Here is a 16876-nt window from a genome sequence, read left to right as displayed (position 1 = left end):
CCTTGAACCGCCGGGTCGTCCCCTTATATACATGGGTGACGCCCATCGGTTTACAGAGTCCCAACACCGGCTCGTAGGTGTGTCCAGTTTGGTCTCTACTTATTCCTAACTTACAATACAAGTTACATATTCACGCTGGTTTACGGCTACAGGCTCTCAACCGATTATGGGTCTTGAGCCCTCATCTACCTTCATGGGCTTTAACATACTTAACTGCTGATGAAGTTAACCTGGCCCAGATAGGCCGGTTTACGCCCAGTAGTAATATCCCCAACATACTCCTTGCATATGCTACAAAGTCTGGTGCTTGCTTTCTGTGGGTGTGGTCCCTTCTTTTGTTCTATAACTTTGGGATGGTGTTTTTGAAATTTGGGTTGCTTGACCTCCTCGGCATTGTTTCTTTCCAAGAGTGTTGGATAGGTCAGCTTGTTGTGTCCCGAACCTGGTTGCACACACTACATTTCCTGTGTCCAAGTGGCACTCCGTTCTCATTGAGTACGACGAATCTTGCTGCAGGTGGTGCCTTAATTTGAGCTCTCTTGTCACTTTTCTTTGCTGCAGAAATTTTCTTCCTACCCTTTGTTTCAGAATACATCGGCAGTTTCATCGTCTCTTGCTGTCGCTGCTCCATTGATTGGCCATCACCCTGCTTGCATTGGTTGGCTTCAGCGGTGGCATTGAGCATTTCAGCTGCATAATAATGATGGTCATCTTCAATTTCAGCGTCCTCTTCAGCCATCCTTTCGTCAGCATCTGCTTGATTTGCTGAATGTATTGCATTAAGCTCTTCCACGAGCCTCTTGAGAACAAAGTAGGCTCTGTCATATTTCTGGTCACATCTCATCGCTTTCTTGTTAACCATCAAATTTAGCTGCAGCAAGATGTCTTGCTTCGATAGCCTTGAGCTGCCATCCGATGTGGTTGTGTTGTAGTCCCTTGTATCAAAGGTTGGTTGTGATTTTGCAGTCTTTGTGTACCATTTGAGGATATACTTGTTTGGAAATTTGTCAGGCTTCAGGTAGTCCAGTATGTTCATGATGTGAAGGCAGAACAGGCCTGCATTTTGTGATGAATGCAGAATAGATAGTTTGTGAGCCATGAATGAGTTTCATAAATTTTGATATGATACTACTAGTTTAGTTGTTTAATGAGTTTGTTTTTCCGCTCACCTGTGTGTGTCCAGAGCTTGCATTCACACTCATATATTTCATTCTCTGTGCCAGCTACAACCTGGAATTCTTGCTTTGACAAGGAAAATCTTTCTTCATCATGGCCAGGCTTGTTGTGGTAGGACACAAGGTACTTAGTTGGCTCTATTGTACGCTTTGTGCGAAATAGTGTGGCTTTTCTCATCCTATTCCTTATCTCGGTGTACACGGCTCTCGTGTACTTGATAGACATGTCTTCCTCGTAGCCATAAGTTGTTATTGTCACAGGATTGGTCTGCACATGTCAAAAAGTAAGATATTAGTCGCAGCAGAGTCATGGGTTTCATTTTTTAAAATTCAAAGTGCACATGTTGAAGGTAAACAGAACATGATGGGGGTGTTTTTTTGTCATCATACCATGATGGTCATTGTTTGCTCGTTCTCCTTCTGCATCCGAGTTTGTATGCAAGCATTGACTCGCCTAGCAAACTTGTGTAGGTTATGGGTCCCCTTGACAAACCCTTTCTTGAGCACGTGGTCCATGCTCTCGCTTCGTTGTGTGGAAGTCATTCTAGCACAGAAAATGTTCTTGTAATATGCTGAAATCCACATCTTCCTATCACTCCGGAGCTGCATCATCATTTGGTCGTTCTCCAGGTTGTACTTGTGCACGAGTTCAGCCCAGGCATCTTCTAACTCTGTTGGCATTAGCGGCCAGTTTAATATAGTAGTGAACTCCTCTTTGAATGTTTTATACTTTTTGTACAGCAATGCGAGGTATTCCCTGTACTTCTTCATGATGTGCCAACGGCATAGCTTGTGGACGGTGTTTGGAAATGATTGTGGTATAGCTTTCGCCATCGATGGGCACTGGTCTGCATGAATTAAAAAATGAAACTTGATTCTTTTTTGCACTGATGGTGAACTTATATTGTGCAAGTACTTGAACTTCACTTCTAGTAGTATGGCTATCTAAGAATGTCACATGTATTTTTTCTTACAACAGTGTTGCTGAACTTCTGTGGTACCAGTGCTTGAACTTCACAGTTAGTAGTAGGACTAACTAGTAGTGTCACACTCAAAAAAATTCTTAAAGCAGTGTTGCTGAACTTCTGTGGTAGCAGTGCTTGAACTTCACATAAATAACTATATTTTTTGAACATGTTACATATATTTTTCTTACAGCTTTGTCCTTGAACTTTTAGATTCATGTATTTGAACTTCACATTCATAACTAATTTTTTTCTAAACATGTGACAAATAATTTTGCTTTCTTGTACTGCTAGTTGGACTTTTGTGCTAACAGTGGTTGAACTGCATCCTTTACATTATTTTCAGATAAAACCAATGTACCCAATACAGACCCATAGACTGAAAAGATGATGAAACTTGAAGAGGTTTTTTTTGAACTCACCTGTTAGAATGCAAGTTGGGTGCTTGTTGTTCATGCACCGTACAAATGTATCGAATAGCCACTTGAATGACTTTGCATCTTCGTCTCTTATCAGGGCAACAGCAAATATCATTGACTGCAAGTGATGGTTTGTTCCAACAAACATCCCCAAAGGCATATGAAATCTATTGGTCTAGTAAGTTGTGTCGAATGTTACACAATCGCCAAAGTCTTGATATGCTCCTCGGCAGCTTGCATTGGACCAGAAAATGTTTTTAATTGACTTGTCCTTGTCCACTTGGATGTCATAGAAAAACTCATCATTGATTGCCTTCATGTCTTTGAAGAATGAAACAAGTTTCAATACATCATCCAAATCATCTTTCCTTGCATTCATGGCTTTCCTGCAAATCACATGCAAACATGCATTTGTTATTTTTGCTAGCAAAGGGTTGTGAGCTAGGATGCTATTTTACATTGCAGTATGTGGGTGTTTGAATACTTACTGGTTTAGTAGGTCTCGTCCGGTCATGCTTAGGAAGTAGCTTCCATCTTCATTTTCAGATAGCATGGACATGATTGTTGTGTGCTTGGCATCATGGTACTGTAGGAGCTTTACGTACTCCAAAATAGTGGGGTCATAATTCTTGTGTGAGTGCAAGAATACCAGCATGTCATCAGTTTGCATGAGTTGGTGATTATGATTGTACTCAATGTCCACTGCCACGCATGTGTTATCCTCCTGCACCTTCACCCTCATTCTTGCATTGCAGACTGTCCTCTGCGATGTTTTGTTTCACTTCATGTTAGCCTCTGAAACAGAAGATGTGTGTATCCCTTGGAAGGCGCAAACAAAATACTTGTGGTTGTCATTTCCCCCTGTCTTCCTGATTCCAAAACCAGCGTGTCTGGCATATCTGTTATAAAATTCCCTTGCTTTCTCTACATCTTGGAATTGCATCTTTAGTTTTGGTATTAGATGATCCGGTAGATCCGGCGTCTGCAGAAAAAGAAAAAACAATCCAAACGGCACGTTAAAATGCAGTTTATGAACTTGTTATCCTGGAGGGAGCAAAAAATTTGCAGATAATACAAGACGTGTCGTAGAATTGTCACGGCAGATGTCCTAGTGTAAGGACTTAGTCACGAGGCCAACGCATCTATGTGGTAGCTTGAAGGGGTTGAGCGGAATCGAGAGAGACACACACAAGACGAGGATTTAGACAGCTTCGGGCCCCGGGAAACATCACCCGGTAATAACCCTACGTGCTGTTTGTGGCTAGGTCTCATTATGATCATGAGGGAGTCGCCGTAAGCCGGCTCTCCTCTTTGTGTCTAGCCCTAGATATTGTTTCTTGTTGCTTGTCCCTCTTTGGGGAGCCCTGCCCCTCCTTATATAAGTTGAAGGGGCGGGTTACATGTGGAGTCCTATTAGGATTAGGGCTAGTCTATTACAAGTGGAATCCTAATCTGCCCCTTAAGGGAAAACTCCTTATGCCTTTCCTCATAAACCGGCCCACCATAACATGAGCCGGCCTTCTGGGCCTTGGGCCTAGTCTTCTATCTGACCCGCCATTAGGGCCATCTGTGAGTCGCCAGGCTCATGAGTCGTCTGACCAATGAGCCGCCAGACCCGTGAGTCGCTAGTCCTCCGGCGTGTCATCGGTGAAACACCAAGTCCGGCCGGGTCATACTTCCGGTCGGGTCATACCGCGGGGTATATCCCCGACATTAGCCCCCAGTTTAATTTGGATTTATCCATGTTAAACTGATCCTGTAAAATAAACACAAGAACAAACTTGATAGGTTGTACTCCGGGTTAAATATTTTCCTGAACCGGCACCTGATCATCTTTAAGTCCTTGTTATTTCCTCCTGGATGCATACTCAAGATCTTATAGCAAATCTCCTTTAACAGATATGTCCAAACCCTGCCAATGCAAAAAATCCAGGCACTTCTTCTAAAAAATCCGGGTCAATAGGCAAGCTTCATAACCAATTTGCTGACATTGGCTCTTGAAGAGAAATATTATAATAAATAATCCATTTGAGTCGGCCTTCAAAGCTCTGATTTGACAAAAATATTGGTCTTCAAATATTCAACTGATATCAGCCGGTTTGAAAATGTAAAACTTGTCGGTTTATCATTGCCAAAATTGCCGAGTTATAAAAACTGATGATCCTGGGTCATGACCGTTTATAGATGCCGGGTTATGATTGTTGCCAACGCCGGGTCACACAATTAATCTTCCTGATTTGCCCAAAACTGAGAATTTGAAGATGTTCCTCCTTTATATGCATATTACCTGTAGCCCCCAAGTCGTAAGAGGAGAACATAGTGATAGCTTAAGACTTGTTTCAATATAAATGTTGCAACCTTGAAGAAATCTAGGTTGTTCATCTCAGTCACTAGTCACAACTGAATATTCCATATTATGTAGCCCCCAAGTGCCGGGTTATCATGCTTGCAGCAACCTGGGACTTGTAATTGCCCGATGCCCATAAAAGCTTCAACCAGTGTAGCCCCCAAGGGCCGGGTCATTATGCAATAATGAGCAGGGACTTTATAAATATGAACATGTAGACTTGAACATCAATGTGTAGCTCTAAAGGGTCGGCTTAGTAAGATAATATTGAGCTGGGACTTTATATATACTTCTTTGAAAAGAACATCATATGATGTAACCCCCATCATGGGGCTTGAACCCACGTCCACAAGGTTAAGAGCTTTGCACTTTACCAATTGAGCAGTGGACCCTTCAATATAATGGATTAAGACTTGTGTACCTTGAATTGTTGATAGGAGCAATTGGTAGCCCCCAAGGGTCGGCTCATTTAGAATGTGATGAGTCGGGTCTTCAATAAGTTGAGCAAAAAAATGACTTTTGCATTAGCCCCCAAGTGCCATGGTGCATGCTGACAGTGACATGGGACTTGCATATTCGATGTAATCTCAATTTGAATAATGTAGCCCCCAAGTGTCGGGTCGTAAGCCTGCAGCGACTCGGGACTATTCCTTTCATTGTAGAATAAATCATATCCATTGATAAAATAATAGTCATTACGCTGAAGCGACTTTGAAAACCTCAATAATATTAGTTACTGATAACCATAATAAAAATCCAGCCATGTTGGCTATTAAATATTTGAATAACCCGGTTTGAAAACCTCGATCATTCAATATCATAATGAAAATCCAGCCAAGTTTGGCTATTTAAAGATTCAAATACCTTATCTGTTGACAAGTAAATCCGGAGTTTTAAATACCCGGTGGCTCTTGGCCGATGGCGATTTAACACGCCTCCATTGTAAGCCGAAATTTTTGTAACCCGGCGGCTTATACCCTTTGAGAAAATCCAGAATGGATAATCATTTTAAAGCATCAATTTTAATGATGAGCTTGGACTTAAGCATTTATATAAGTCATAGTTCTGCAAATCCTGCACAGAATTTTAAACAACATATGCCCTGGTGACTTAACGTCAGAAGCCAGGGCCGGCTTAAACATAATCATGTATTAAACAATATAATACCTGTGATAGTGAATCGTACTGGCGGCTTATGATACGTGTGCAGTAAGGGTGATAACCCAATCTTTAGAAGCCAAAACTTCCAAATGTTTATGATTGTCATATACTGGCGACTTATCGTCCAAAGTCAAGTCGGGTTAAATAGAAACCACTCATATATGCTTCAGATATGATCAAAAAGCTAAGTAAAAAACAAAAAGTTGCTTGCAAAAAGACTTTCAAAAAAATTTGAGGCTTCTGATTCAAATACGATCAGAAAACCGTTCCAAAGGGGTTAAGCTAAGATTTGAATACGATCATATAGCCCCCAGTGGCTTTGGCATTGCCGATTAAGAGGGTACCGACAGCTATGTTCTCTTTGGTTCGAATACGACCTATGTTTGAACAGGAAGCCCCCAAATGACCTTGAGAGTTGTTTAACGACGCTGATTCGAATACGATCCACGTCGGACCCAAAGGGGTTGAGCTATGATTCAGATACGATCAAGAAGCCCCCTGGTGGGTTTGGCAGTATGCCAATCAAAAGGGTACCGACAGCTATGTTCTCTTTGGTTCGAATATGACCTATGTTTGAACAGGAAGCCCCCAAATGACCATATAAATTTTGGCATTGCGCCGATCAAGAGGGTATTGATAGCTATGCTCGATGAGCAGGAAGCCCCCAAGTGATCATAATAAGATAAGCCGTAAGGCAGGATATCCAAGTTTGAACCGCGCATCATGGCAGCAAGTTCTTTTGGCAACCTTTAATTTTTCTGAGAACTCGAACTTTGCGAGAGATTAAATCTTTTTGAACTGGAACTTTAAACCGGATTTAAAAGCTTCAAAACTTTGTGAGAGACAAATTTACCTTGAGCCGGATTTTGAACCGGATTTGATAGCTTCAAAGCTTTGCGGGAGAGAAATGTCTCTTGAGCTATATTTTAAACTGGAATCTTCATTTTGAGCCAGAAATTTTTCTGATGGCCTTTAAATATTCGCCAATAAAGAGTAGCCTCCGGGGCCGGGTTATCTTCCCTTCAATGACCCGGAGTTCTTGAATTCATTGAAACCGGCTAATTTTGCCGAGCCATACCATTGTAGCCCCCGAGTCTCAAGATGACTCAAAGAGTTGGCTTGAGATTCTCCATATTTGACCATAGCAGAAGGTGTATATCATTGGTGTTGATAACGCGATGTGAATCCACAGAAGGTTGAGGTGACTGCGGCGGGTTATAAATGATCCCGTATGAGCCGTTAGTTAGCGCTGACCTAATGGGTCTGCGGAGGTAAAAGGCCGACGTATAGCCATCAAGCATAGCTTGATGCTGTACGATCGTCAGAACAATGTAGACGTACACGGTCGGTAATATATGATAATTTGCCTCCAATTTGAAGAAAACCGGCTTCCCAAGCAGTGACTTGCTCATACTCAATAAACAGCTCATGCAGACAGGTGCGGCCCGTGTGTTGATGTAGACTAGGCCGCGAGAGACGGACGGTAAAGACAACCGTAACATCAGAGGCGGCATAGACAGATGAACCGGCCGTGGCGTTCTAAGCCGGTGACGGGCAAGTTGTCCTCCTTGTTGTAAGCCGACGTGGTCGAGAGAGACGGCCACGGCGTTGTAAGCCGACGCGGGAGTCCGTTGAGTAACGACGACCACCTGTGCCAAAAGATGTTGGCGTGCCTCCATCTCCGCGGTATAATATCACTTTTTGTCATAAATAATTGCCCTATTTTGTTCGGATGATGGATGATCCATTCAACGTGACAGGGGTGGCTCAGGCAGACTAGCGACTCATAGTTCCGACGGCTCAGGTAGACCGGCGACTTAATATAACCCCGGCAGCTCAAAGCGGCAAGGGTGGCTCAAAGCGGCTCCGGCAGGTTGATGTAGATTAAGCTACACGGGCGGCGACTTGCGCACACCTGTTCCATCAGTAATCGAGCGCGGACGCCGGTGCGTGATGATGCTGACGTACACTTCATAGGCACAACATGGCACCACCTTTGCTGCACATAAAAAATATACAGACCAAAGTAATTGTTCTTTGATGAAAACAATATGTTTAATAAAATAAACTTGAACGGATAGATATCACTTGGTTTATCCGCACAATGGATGATCCGGATGAAGCGTCGGGTAGCTCGATAGGGCGGCTCTTCAGCGGCGATTCTCCGCGAGTCGGCCACGGACGACGACTTGGGAAGACGTAGGGGCTGTGGCAACCGAGCGAGTGAGGTCGGGGCACAACGGCGACTGATGGAAGGGTTGGAATCGAGGGCGGCTCGGAGTGAGGCCGCGGAGTCCAGAGCGACTCGGAACAGGCCGGCTTGGGGCGAGTAGGCGAAGTGGGGACCACGGCAGCGGCTTGAAGCAAGACGGCTGTGACCAGCTCTCAGTGGAGACAAGCAGCGGCAGCACCCTACGGCGATGAGGCCGTGCAGCGAGGGCGGCTCGGGGCGGAGCCTGCAGAGATCGGCGAGGCAGAGACGGGACGGTGCGTTGAGTAGGCGAGGCGAAAACCGAGTCCATGTCCCACGTCCTACCCCGGTTGTGTCCGTTCTAACACTAGTACCTTGACACCATTAGCAGTTCCTCTTTTCCTTTGTTCTTTTAAACCTGAATCTTGGACCCCATAGAAAGTTCTCTGAATCCAAATCAATGTTGGGGGTTGCCTTTTAATCCTTCCTTGGAGTCAGTGCGTGTGTAGTGGTTGTACTAGTTGAGGGATCCTTCACGCGGAATAACTTGGGGAATCCATCAGGCTTTGGGTTTCGGGTTGATTATCAGAAACTTTGATTCATGTAGATCGATCTGGTGATCTCACGCGGCCGCAAGCACCTGTCCTAATCGATGTTTGTACTGGCAAATGGCACATGACACCTGTCAGCCATCTCTGATCACTTTGGATTTGGATGATAGTACGTGGAGCAGTAATGGTGACTCACAGATTCCTCAAGTTTAGATTGACTTGGACGAGAATTGATTTGACGTACCTATTTCCGTCGACAGAACCTGCCAGTTTTAACAGTTCACACGAGGCGGCGGTTTATCTCTGGCAAAACCGATTTTCTGCCTGTCTCGGCGGCTTGGGGGCGCGGCGTGACGCAACCCTAAACTTCCATGCTCAATCTTCTATATGTTGCCGCTGAAACTTCTTTAATCCTGACTGTTGAACTTCGTAGTTGACGTGAATTCTTCCATACCGGCTCCTGCTGATCCGGCGGGTCATAGCTTCTCGATCCCCGAGGGATCCCTTCAAGAACTCAACACCATCGTGCGCAGGCCCCACGGTGGGCGCCAACTGTCGTGGAATTGTCACGGCAGATGTCCTAGTGTAAGGACTTAGTCGCAAGGCCAACGCATCTATGTGGTAGCTTGAAGGGGTTGAGAGGAATCGAGAGACACACACACAAGACGAGGATTTAGACAGCTTCGGGCCCCGGGAAACATCATCCGGTAATAACCCTACGTGCTGTTTGTGGCTAGGTCTCATTATGATGATGAGGGAGTCGCCGTAAGCCGGCTCTCCTCTTTGTGTCTAGCCCTAGATATTGTCTCTTTGTTGCTTGTCCCTCTTTGGGGATCCCTGCCCCTCCTTATATAAGTTGAAGGGGCGGGTTACATGTGGAGTCCTATTAGGATTAGGGCTAGTCTATTACAAGTGGAATCCTAATCTGCCCCTTAAGGGAAAACTCCTTATGCCTTTCCTCATAAACCGGCCCACCATAACATGAGCCGGCCTTCTGGGCCTTGGGCCTAGTCTTCTATCTGACCCGCCGTTAGGGCCATCTGTGAGTCGCCAGGCTCGTGAGTCGTCTGACCAATGAGCTGCCAGACCCATGAGTCGCTAGTCCTCCGGTGTGTCATCTGTGAAACACCAAGTCCGGCCGGGTCATACTTCTGGTCGGGTCATACTGCGGGGTATATCCCCGATAAGACGCATATATAAATATTTTTTGTTTCACTTACGTGCGTGTATGATCGCAACTCCACCGGTGTCTGCTGCTGTCCCTCTGGGATGGGGCACGTCGAAGTAATCATAGCAGGATGTAGCAGTGGATCACGAGGAGGAAGGAGGGCTGAAGATGGCCTCTCTCTTGTTTGTGTCCTTTTTGCTTGAGGTGGTTGTGGAGGTATTGTGATCCTGGTCTTGGTTTGCTCTTTTGTTTTGTGAAGCAATCCATCTACCTTATGTCCCGTACAATTCTGACTTGTAGCAGCAGCAGCAGGATCCAACGATGGTAGTGTGCAGAGCACTCTCCGTGTGTGTGTTCTTGTTGGATTTGTCCTGGGATCCGGTTTAGTTGCTTCGCTTTGGCATTGATGAGGCACACCAGGATAACCTCCAGAGTTACACGCAGGACTTGAGCTAACCCCCTCCTCCATCGGCGTGCTTGGGAGTCTACTAGTGGATACAAAGAATCCGTGGGGGATTTCCGGCGTCACCCAATTAGGTGGAGGCCGCAAGGTTGTGCGGATATGGCTGTGACCCAGAATCTTGGAAGTCTCCATGTGTTTTGGGTGTCATCCATTTTTGGTCTGGAGCAGGTTGGTAATGTTGTTGGTGCATTTGAGGTGTGACCCATTGAGGGGGTGGTGCAACGCGTACAGGCTTTGAATTGTGTACTTGCTGCTAGGAACTTCTAAGCTTCTTCATGCGTCTCTCGTCTTGCTGACATAAAAGAAAAAAATGTCTATTAGCACACAAGTTAGATCTGCCTATACCTTTGTAACTGAACTTAGCATTATTCACAGCCTGAACTTCTCATATAAAAGTGGTGTTCATGTACATATTTTCCCCTAGGAGAGCCATCACACTATGCACTGAGCTGAGCATCTGCCAATACTTTTGTACCTGAATTGAGCACCCTTCACAGAATGAACCTCACATCATGTTAATTCTACACTATTTGATTACTTATATGTACCTGAACCGAGCACTCTCCGCAACCTGAACTTCTTGTTTTGCAAAGGGGAAATACTGTCTACAGTTAAAAAAAAACCTGAACCTTCATGAGTTTGAATGGTTGAACTACTAGTGCATACCAACCTGACCTTCATGTGACATCACATGCATGTTCTATTTTCCTTTTTTTGCACAGAACCAGATACATACCAACCTGAACTCTAGCACACTTACTAGTTGAACTTCACATGGCTTTTTTTCCACATGTGAATGTGAATGCAGGCAGATTTTATAGTGTTTGTAGCCTGGACTGAGGCTCACATACTACTTGAACTTCACATGCCTGTAAGCAAGCAGATTTTACAATGTTGTTTTGTAGCCTGGAGTGAGGCTCACACACTACCAGAACTTCACATGGCTGTAAGCAGGAAGATTTTAAAAATACTTTTGTAACCTGGACTGATGCTCACACACCACCTGAACTTCACATGGCTGTAAGAAAATAACAAACAGAAGGAAGAAGTTCAACCATACCTGGCTAGAAGTTCGGCCAACCTTTTTCCAGCAGCTGATAGGCCACCTTGTGAGCAATTTGTCAGAGAGCTAGGAGAGGAACCGCATGACAATCCATATCTTGCATAGGGCGCGAAGTTCATCTACACGAAGCAAGAAGGTCAGGCAAGGGAAGATTGAAGAAGAAGGCGACAAGTGGGAGGAAGTTCATGTACCGTTGCTGGATTTGAAGGCGACACTGATGCCGCCTCCGTCGCAGAGTTGCTCTGTTGGCTGCGTCGTTCGTCATAGCTTCCGTCGGGGTCGTCATCTACTCTACCAAGGCTTCGGGCAGTGAGGATGGAAGGAGGATGTGGCTTCCAGAAGTCCATGGCGGCTTCGTCGCGTCCAGTCAACACGGGTTCGCGTCGGCGTCCGCCGTCGCTCGCTCGCCCGCGCCGGTGGTCGGCCAGGAGGAGGGACGGAGGGGTGGCGGCCGATCCGATCGACCAGGCTCTGGAGACGGAGGGGAGGCGGCGGATCCATCCATCCAGGAGCTGGAGACGGGGGGGAGGCGGCGGATCTGGTGAAGATCGGCGGCAACCACGGGGGGAGGTCGGGGATCGAGGGGAGGAGTGATACGTCTCCAACATATCTATAATTTTTTATTGTTCCATGTTATTATATTATCTATATTGGATGTCACGGGCTTTATTTTACACTTTTATATCATTTTTGGGACTAACCTACTAACCGGGGGGCCCAGCCCAAATTGCTGTTTTTTGCCTATTTTAGGGTTTCGCTGAAAAGAAATATCAAACGGAGTCCAAACAGAATGAAACCTTCGGGAACGTCATTTTCTCAACAAACGTGATCCAAGAGACTTGGAGTGGGCGTCAAGAAACAAAGAGGAAGCCACGAGGCAGGGGGCGTGCCTACCCCCTGGGCACATCCTCCACCCTCGTGGGCCCCTCGTTGCTCCATCGACGTACTTCTTCCTCCTATATATATCCACGTACCCCCCAAACATCCAGGAGCACCACGAAAACCTAATTCCACCGCCGCAACCTTCTGTACCCGAGAGATCCCATCTTGGGGCCTTTTCCGGAGCTCCGTCGGAGGGGGCATTGATCACGGAGGGCCTCTACATCAACTCCATGGCCTCTCCGGTGATGTCTGAGTAGTTTACTTCACACCTACGGGTCCATAGTTATTAGCTAGATGGCTTCTTCTCTCTCTTTGGATCTCAATACAAAGTTCTCCTCGGTCTTCTTGGAGATCTATTCGATGTAATCTTCTTTTGCGGTCTTTTTTTCGAGATCCGATGAATTGTGGGTTTATGATTAAGTTTATCTATGAACAATATTTGAATCTCCTCTGAATTATTTTATGTATGATCGGTTTATCTTTGCAAGTCCCTTCGAATTATCAGTTTGGTCTGGCCTACTAGATTGATCTTTCTTGCATTGGGAGAAGTGCTTAGCTTTGGGTTCAATCTTGCGGTGCTCGATCCCAGTGACAGAAAGGGAAACGACACGTATTGTATTGTTGCCATCGAGGATAAAAAGATGGGGTTTATGTCATATTGCATGAGTTTATCCCTCTACATCATGTCATCTTCCTTAAAGCATTACTCTGTTCTTATAAACTTAATACTCTAGATGCATGCTGGATAGCGGTTGATGTGTGGAGTGATAGTAGTAGATGCAGAATCGTTTTGGTCTACTTGTCGCGGATGTGATGCCTATATACATGATCATACCTAGATATTCTCATAACTATGCTCAATTCTATCAATTGCTTGACAGTAATTCATTTACCCACCGTAATACTTATGCTCTTGAGAGAAGCCACTAGTGAAACCTATGGCCCCCAGGTCTATCTTTCATCATATTAATCTTCCAACACTTAGTTATTTCCTTTGCCGTTTATTTTACTTTGCATCTTTATTTCTCTTTATCATAAAAATACCAAAAATATTATCTTATCATATCTATCAGATCTCAGTCTCGTAAGTGACCGTGAAGGGATTGACAACCCCTTTATCACGTTCGTTGCGAGGTTCTTATTTGTTTGTGTAGGTGCGTGGGACTTGAGCGTGATCTCCTACTGGATTCATACCTTGGTTCTCAAAAACTAAGGGAAATACTTATGCTACTTTGCTGCATCACCCTTTCCTCTTCAAGGGAAAATCAACGCAGTGCTCAAGAGGTAGAAAGAAGGATTTATGGCACCGTTGCCGGGGAGATTCGCGCCAAGTCAAGTCAAGATCTGACTCCCGACAACGAGTCATTTCTGGTGCCATTTGCCTCTCGTTTTCCTCTCCCCCACTTCACCCTTGCCATTTTATTCGCCCTCTCTTTTTCCGTTTGCCTCTTTTGCCAGTTTCTTGTTTGCTTGTGTGTTGATTGCTTGCTTGTCACGATGACTCTACCTAGATTTGGTGATCTTTACCTTAAAAGGTTAGAAGAGATTGAAAGCAACATCAGGAGTTTTATGGCTTTACAATTTGAGCATAATAATTTCTTTAGGAACGAGCTTAAGGAACAAAAAAGCTTTATGGGTTATATGAATAAAGAGCTCGATGATATGTCTAAAGAATTTTATGGTTTGAAATCTCAGATTGCTCATCTCGAAATATTAATTGCTGAAGTTTCGGATAAGCAGGTCACCTTAGTTAATAAGATGGCCGCTAGGCCGGAATTTTTTTATGAAAATAAAGATGAAGATCTAAAATTTATTGATGTGTATCCTATTAAATCTTTGTTTTGCAATATGAATCTTGATAATGATGGGACTGAAGATGAGCCACCTTTACCTAGAAGGCGCTCCAAAAATTCAGAGTTTTCAGATATTGATGCAAAAGTTGGTAAAGTGGGATTGAAGAGGTTAAAACTTTAAATAGCAATGAACCCACTATTTTGGATTTCAAGGAATTTAATTATGATAATTGTTCTTTGATAGATTGTATTTCCTTGTTGCAATCCGTTCTAAATTCTCCTCATGCTTATAGTCAAAATAAAGCTTTTAATAAACATATCATTGATGCTTTGATGCAATCTTATGAAGAAAAACTTGAGTTGGAAGTTTCTATCCCTAGAAAACTTTATGATGAGTGGGAACCTACAATAAAAATTAAAATTAAAGATCATGAGTGCTATGCTTTGTGTGATTTGGGTGCTAGTGTTTCTACGATTCCAAAAACTTTGTGTGATTTGCTAGGTTTCCGTGATTTTGATGATTGTTCTTTAAACTTGCATCTTGCGGATTCCACTATTAAGAAACCTATGGGAAAAATTAATGATGTTCTTATTGTTGCAAATAGTAACTATGTGCCCGTAGATTTCATTGTTCTTGATATAGATTGCAATCCTTCCTGTCCTATTATTCTTGGTAGACCTTTCCTTAGAACGATCGGTGCAATTATTGATATGAAGGAAGGGAATATTAAATTCCAATTTCCATTAAGGAAGGGCATGGAACACTTTCCTAGAAAGAAAATTAAATTACCATATGAATCTATTATGAGAGCCACTTATGGATTGCCTACCAAAGATGGCAATACCTAGATCTATCCTTGCTTTTATGCCTAGCTAGGGGCGTTAAACGATAGCGCTTGTTGGGAGGCAACCCAATTTTATTTTTATTCCTTGCTTTTTGCTCCTGTTTAGTAATAAATAATTTATCTAGACTCTGTTTTGGTTGTGTCTTTTGTGCTTAATTAGTGTTTGTGCCACGTAGAACCATTGGGAAGACTTGGGGAAAGTCTTTTTGATCTTGCTGTAAAAAACAGAAACTTTAGCGCTCACGAGAATTGCTGCCATTTTTATTTGGAAGGTGATATTTAGTTAATTCTTTTTGAATATGATTAATAGATAAATTCCTCACGTCCAGAAATTTATTTTAGAATTTTTGGGGTTCCATAAGTTGCGTTAGCTACAGATTACTATAGACTGTTCTGTTTTTGACAGATTCTGTTTTCTTGTGTTGTTTGCTTATTTTGATGAATCTATGGCTAGTAAAAGAGTTTATAAACCATAGAGAAGTTGGAATACAGTAGGTTTAACACAAATATAAATAAATAATGAGTTCATTACATTACCTTGAAGTGGTGTTTTGTTTTCTTTCGCTAACGGAGCTCACGAGATTTTCTATTTTGAGTTTTGTGTTGTGAAGTTTTCAAGTTTTGGGTAAAGATTTGATGGACATGGCACCCCAAGGTAAAATTCAAGGACACAAAAAATCCTAAGCTATATTTCGTCTATCGGGAACTTTACTTGGAGCTATATTTTTATTCACCACATGATATGTGTTTTGCTTGGAGCGTCATGTATGATTTGAGTCTTTGCTTTTTAGTTTACCACATCCTTGCTGTACACACCTTTTGAGAGAAACTCACATGATTTGAAATTTATTAGAATGCTCTATGTGCTTCACTTATATCTTTTGAGATGTATAGTTTTTGCTCTAGTGCTTCACTTATATCTTTTAGAGCACGGCGGTGGTTTTGTTTTATAGAAACTATTGATCTCTCATGCTTTACTTATATTATTTTGAGAGTCCTTTAGAATAACATGGAAATTTGCTATAATATAGAAACTTTCATAAAAGTGCATTGAATACTATGAGAAGTTTCATACTTGATAATTGTTTTGAGATATGGAGATGGTGATATTAGAGTCATGCTAGTTGAGTAGTTGTGAATTTGAGAAATACTTGTGTTGAAGTTTGTTATTCCCGTAGCATGCACGTATGGTGAACCGTTATGTGATGAAGTCAGAGCATGATTTATTTATTGATTGTCTTCCTTATGAGTGGCGGTCGAGGACGAGCGATGGTCTTTTCCTACCAATCTATCCCCCTAGGAGCATGCGCATAATACTTTGTTTCGATAACCAAAAGATAACTAATAGATTTTTTCAATAAGTATGTGAGTTCTTTATGACTAATGTTGAGTCCATGGATTATACGCACTCTCACCCTTCCACCATTGCTAGCCTCTCTAGTATCGTGCAACTTTCGCCAGTACCATAAACCCACCATATACCTTCCTCAAAACCTCCACCATACCTACCTATTATGGCATTTCCATAGCCATTCCGAGATATATTGCCATGCAACTTTCCACCGTTCCGTTATTATGACATGCTTCATCATTGTCATATTGCTTGCATGATCATGTAGTTGACATCGTATTTGTGGGAAAGCCACCATTCATAATTCTTCATACATGTCACTCATGCATCGTTGCACATCCCAGTACACCGCCGGAGGCATTCACATAGAGTCATATTTTGTTCTAAGTATTGAGTTGTAATTCTTGAGTTGTAAGTAAATAAAGTGTGATGATCATCATTATTAGAGCATTGTACCAAGTGACGAAAGGATGATGGAGACTATGATTCCCCCAAAAGTCGG

The 16876-nt window shown here is 43.3% G+C and overlaps 1 protein-coding gene across 1 annotated transcript; it reads right to left on the bottom strand.

Moving 5' to 3' along the window:
• Window positions 1-421: 421 nt before the first annotated feature.
• Window positions 422-3301, bottom strand: LOC147972558 (protein FAR1-RELATED SEQUENCE 5-like). Its single transcript, XM_087524382.1, has 6 exons — window positions 3048-3301; window positions 2759-2945; window positions 2563-2677; window positions 1566-2023; window positions 1170-1443; window positions 422-1056 (listed from the first exon to the last, which is right to left on the bottom strand). Exons 1-6 carry the CDS (start codon window positions 3299-3301, stop codon window positions 422-424), a joined length of 1923 nt encoding a protein of 640 aa, XP_087380508.1.
• Between the last annotated feature and the right edge of the window lie 13575 nt (window positions 3302-16876).

This window comes from Triticum urartu, chromosome 5A (assembly GCF_056163025.1).
Source record: "Triticum urartu cultivar PI428250 chromosome 5A, HENAU_Tu73, whole genome shotgun sequence".
Taxonomy (NCBI): domain Eukaryota; kingdom Viridiplantae; phylum Streptophyta; class Magnoliopsida; order Poales; family Poaceae; genus Triticum; species Triticum urartu.
Note: the sequence above shows the minus strand (reverse complement) of the source record. Positions and strands in the feature narration are given on the sequence as shown.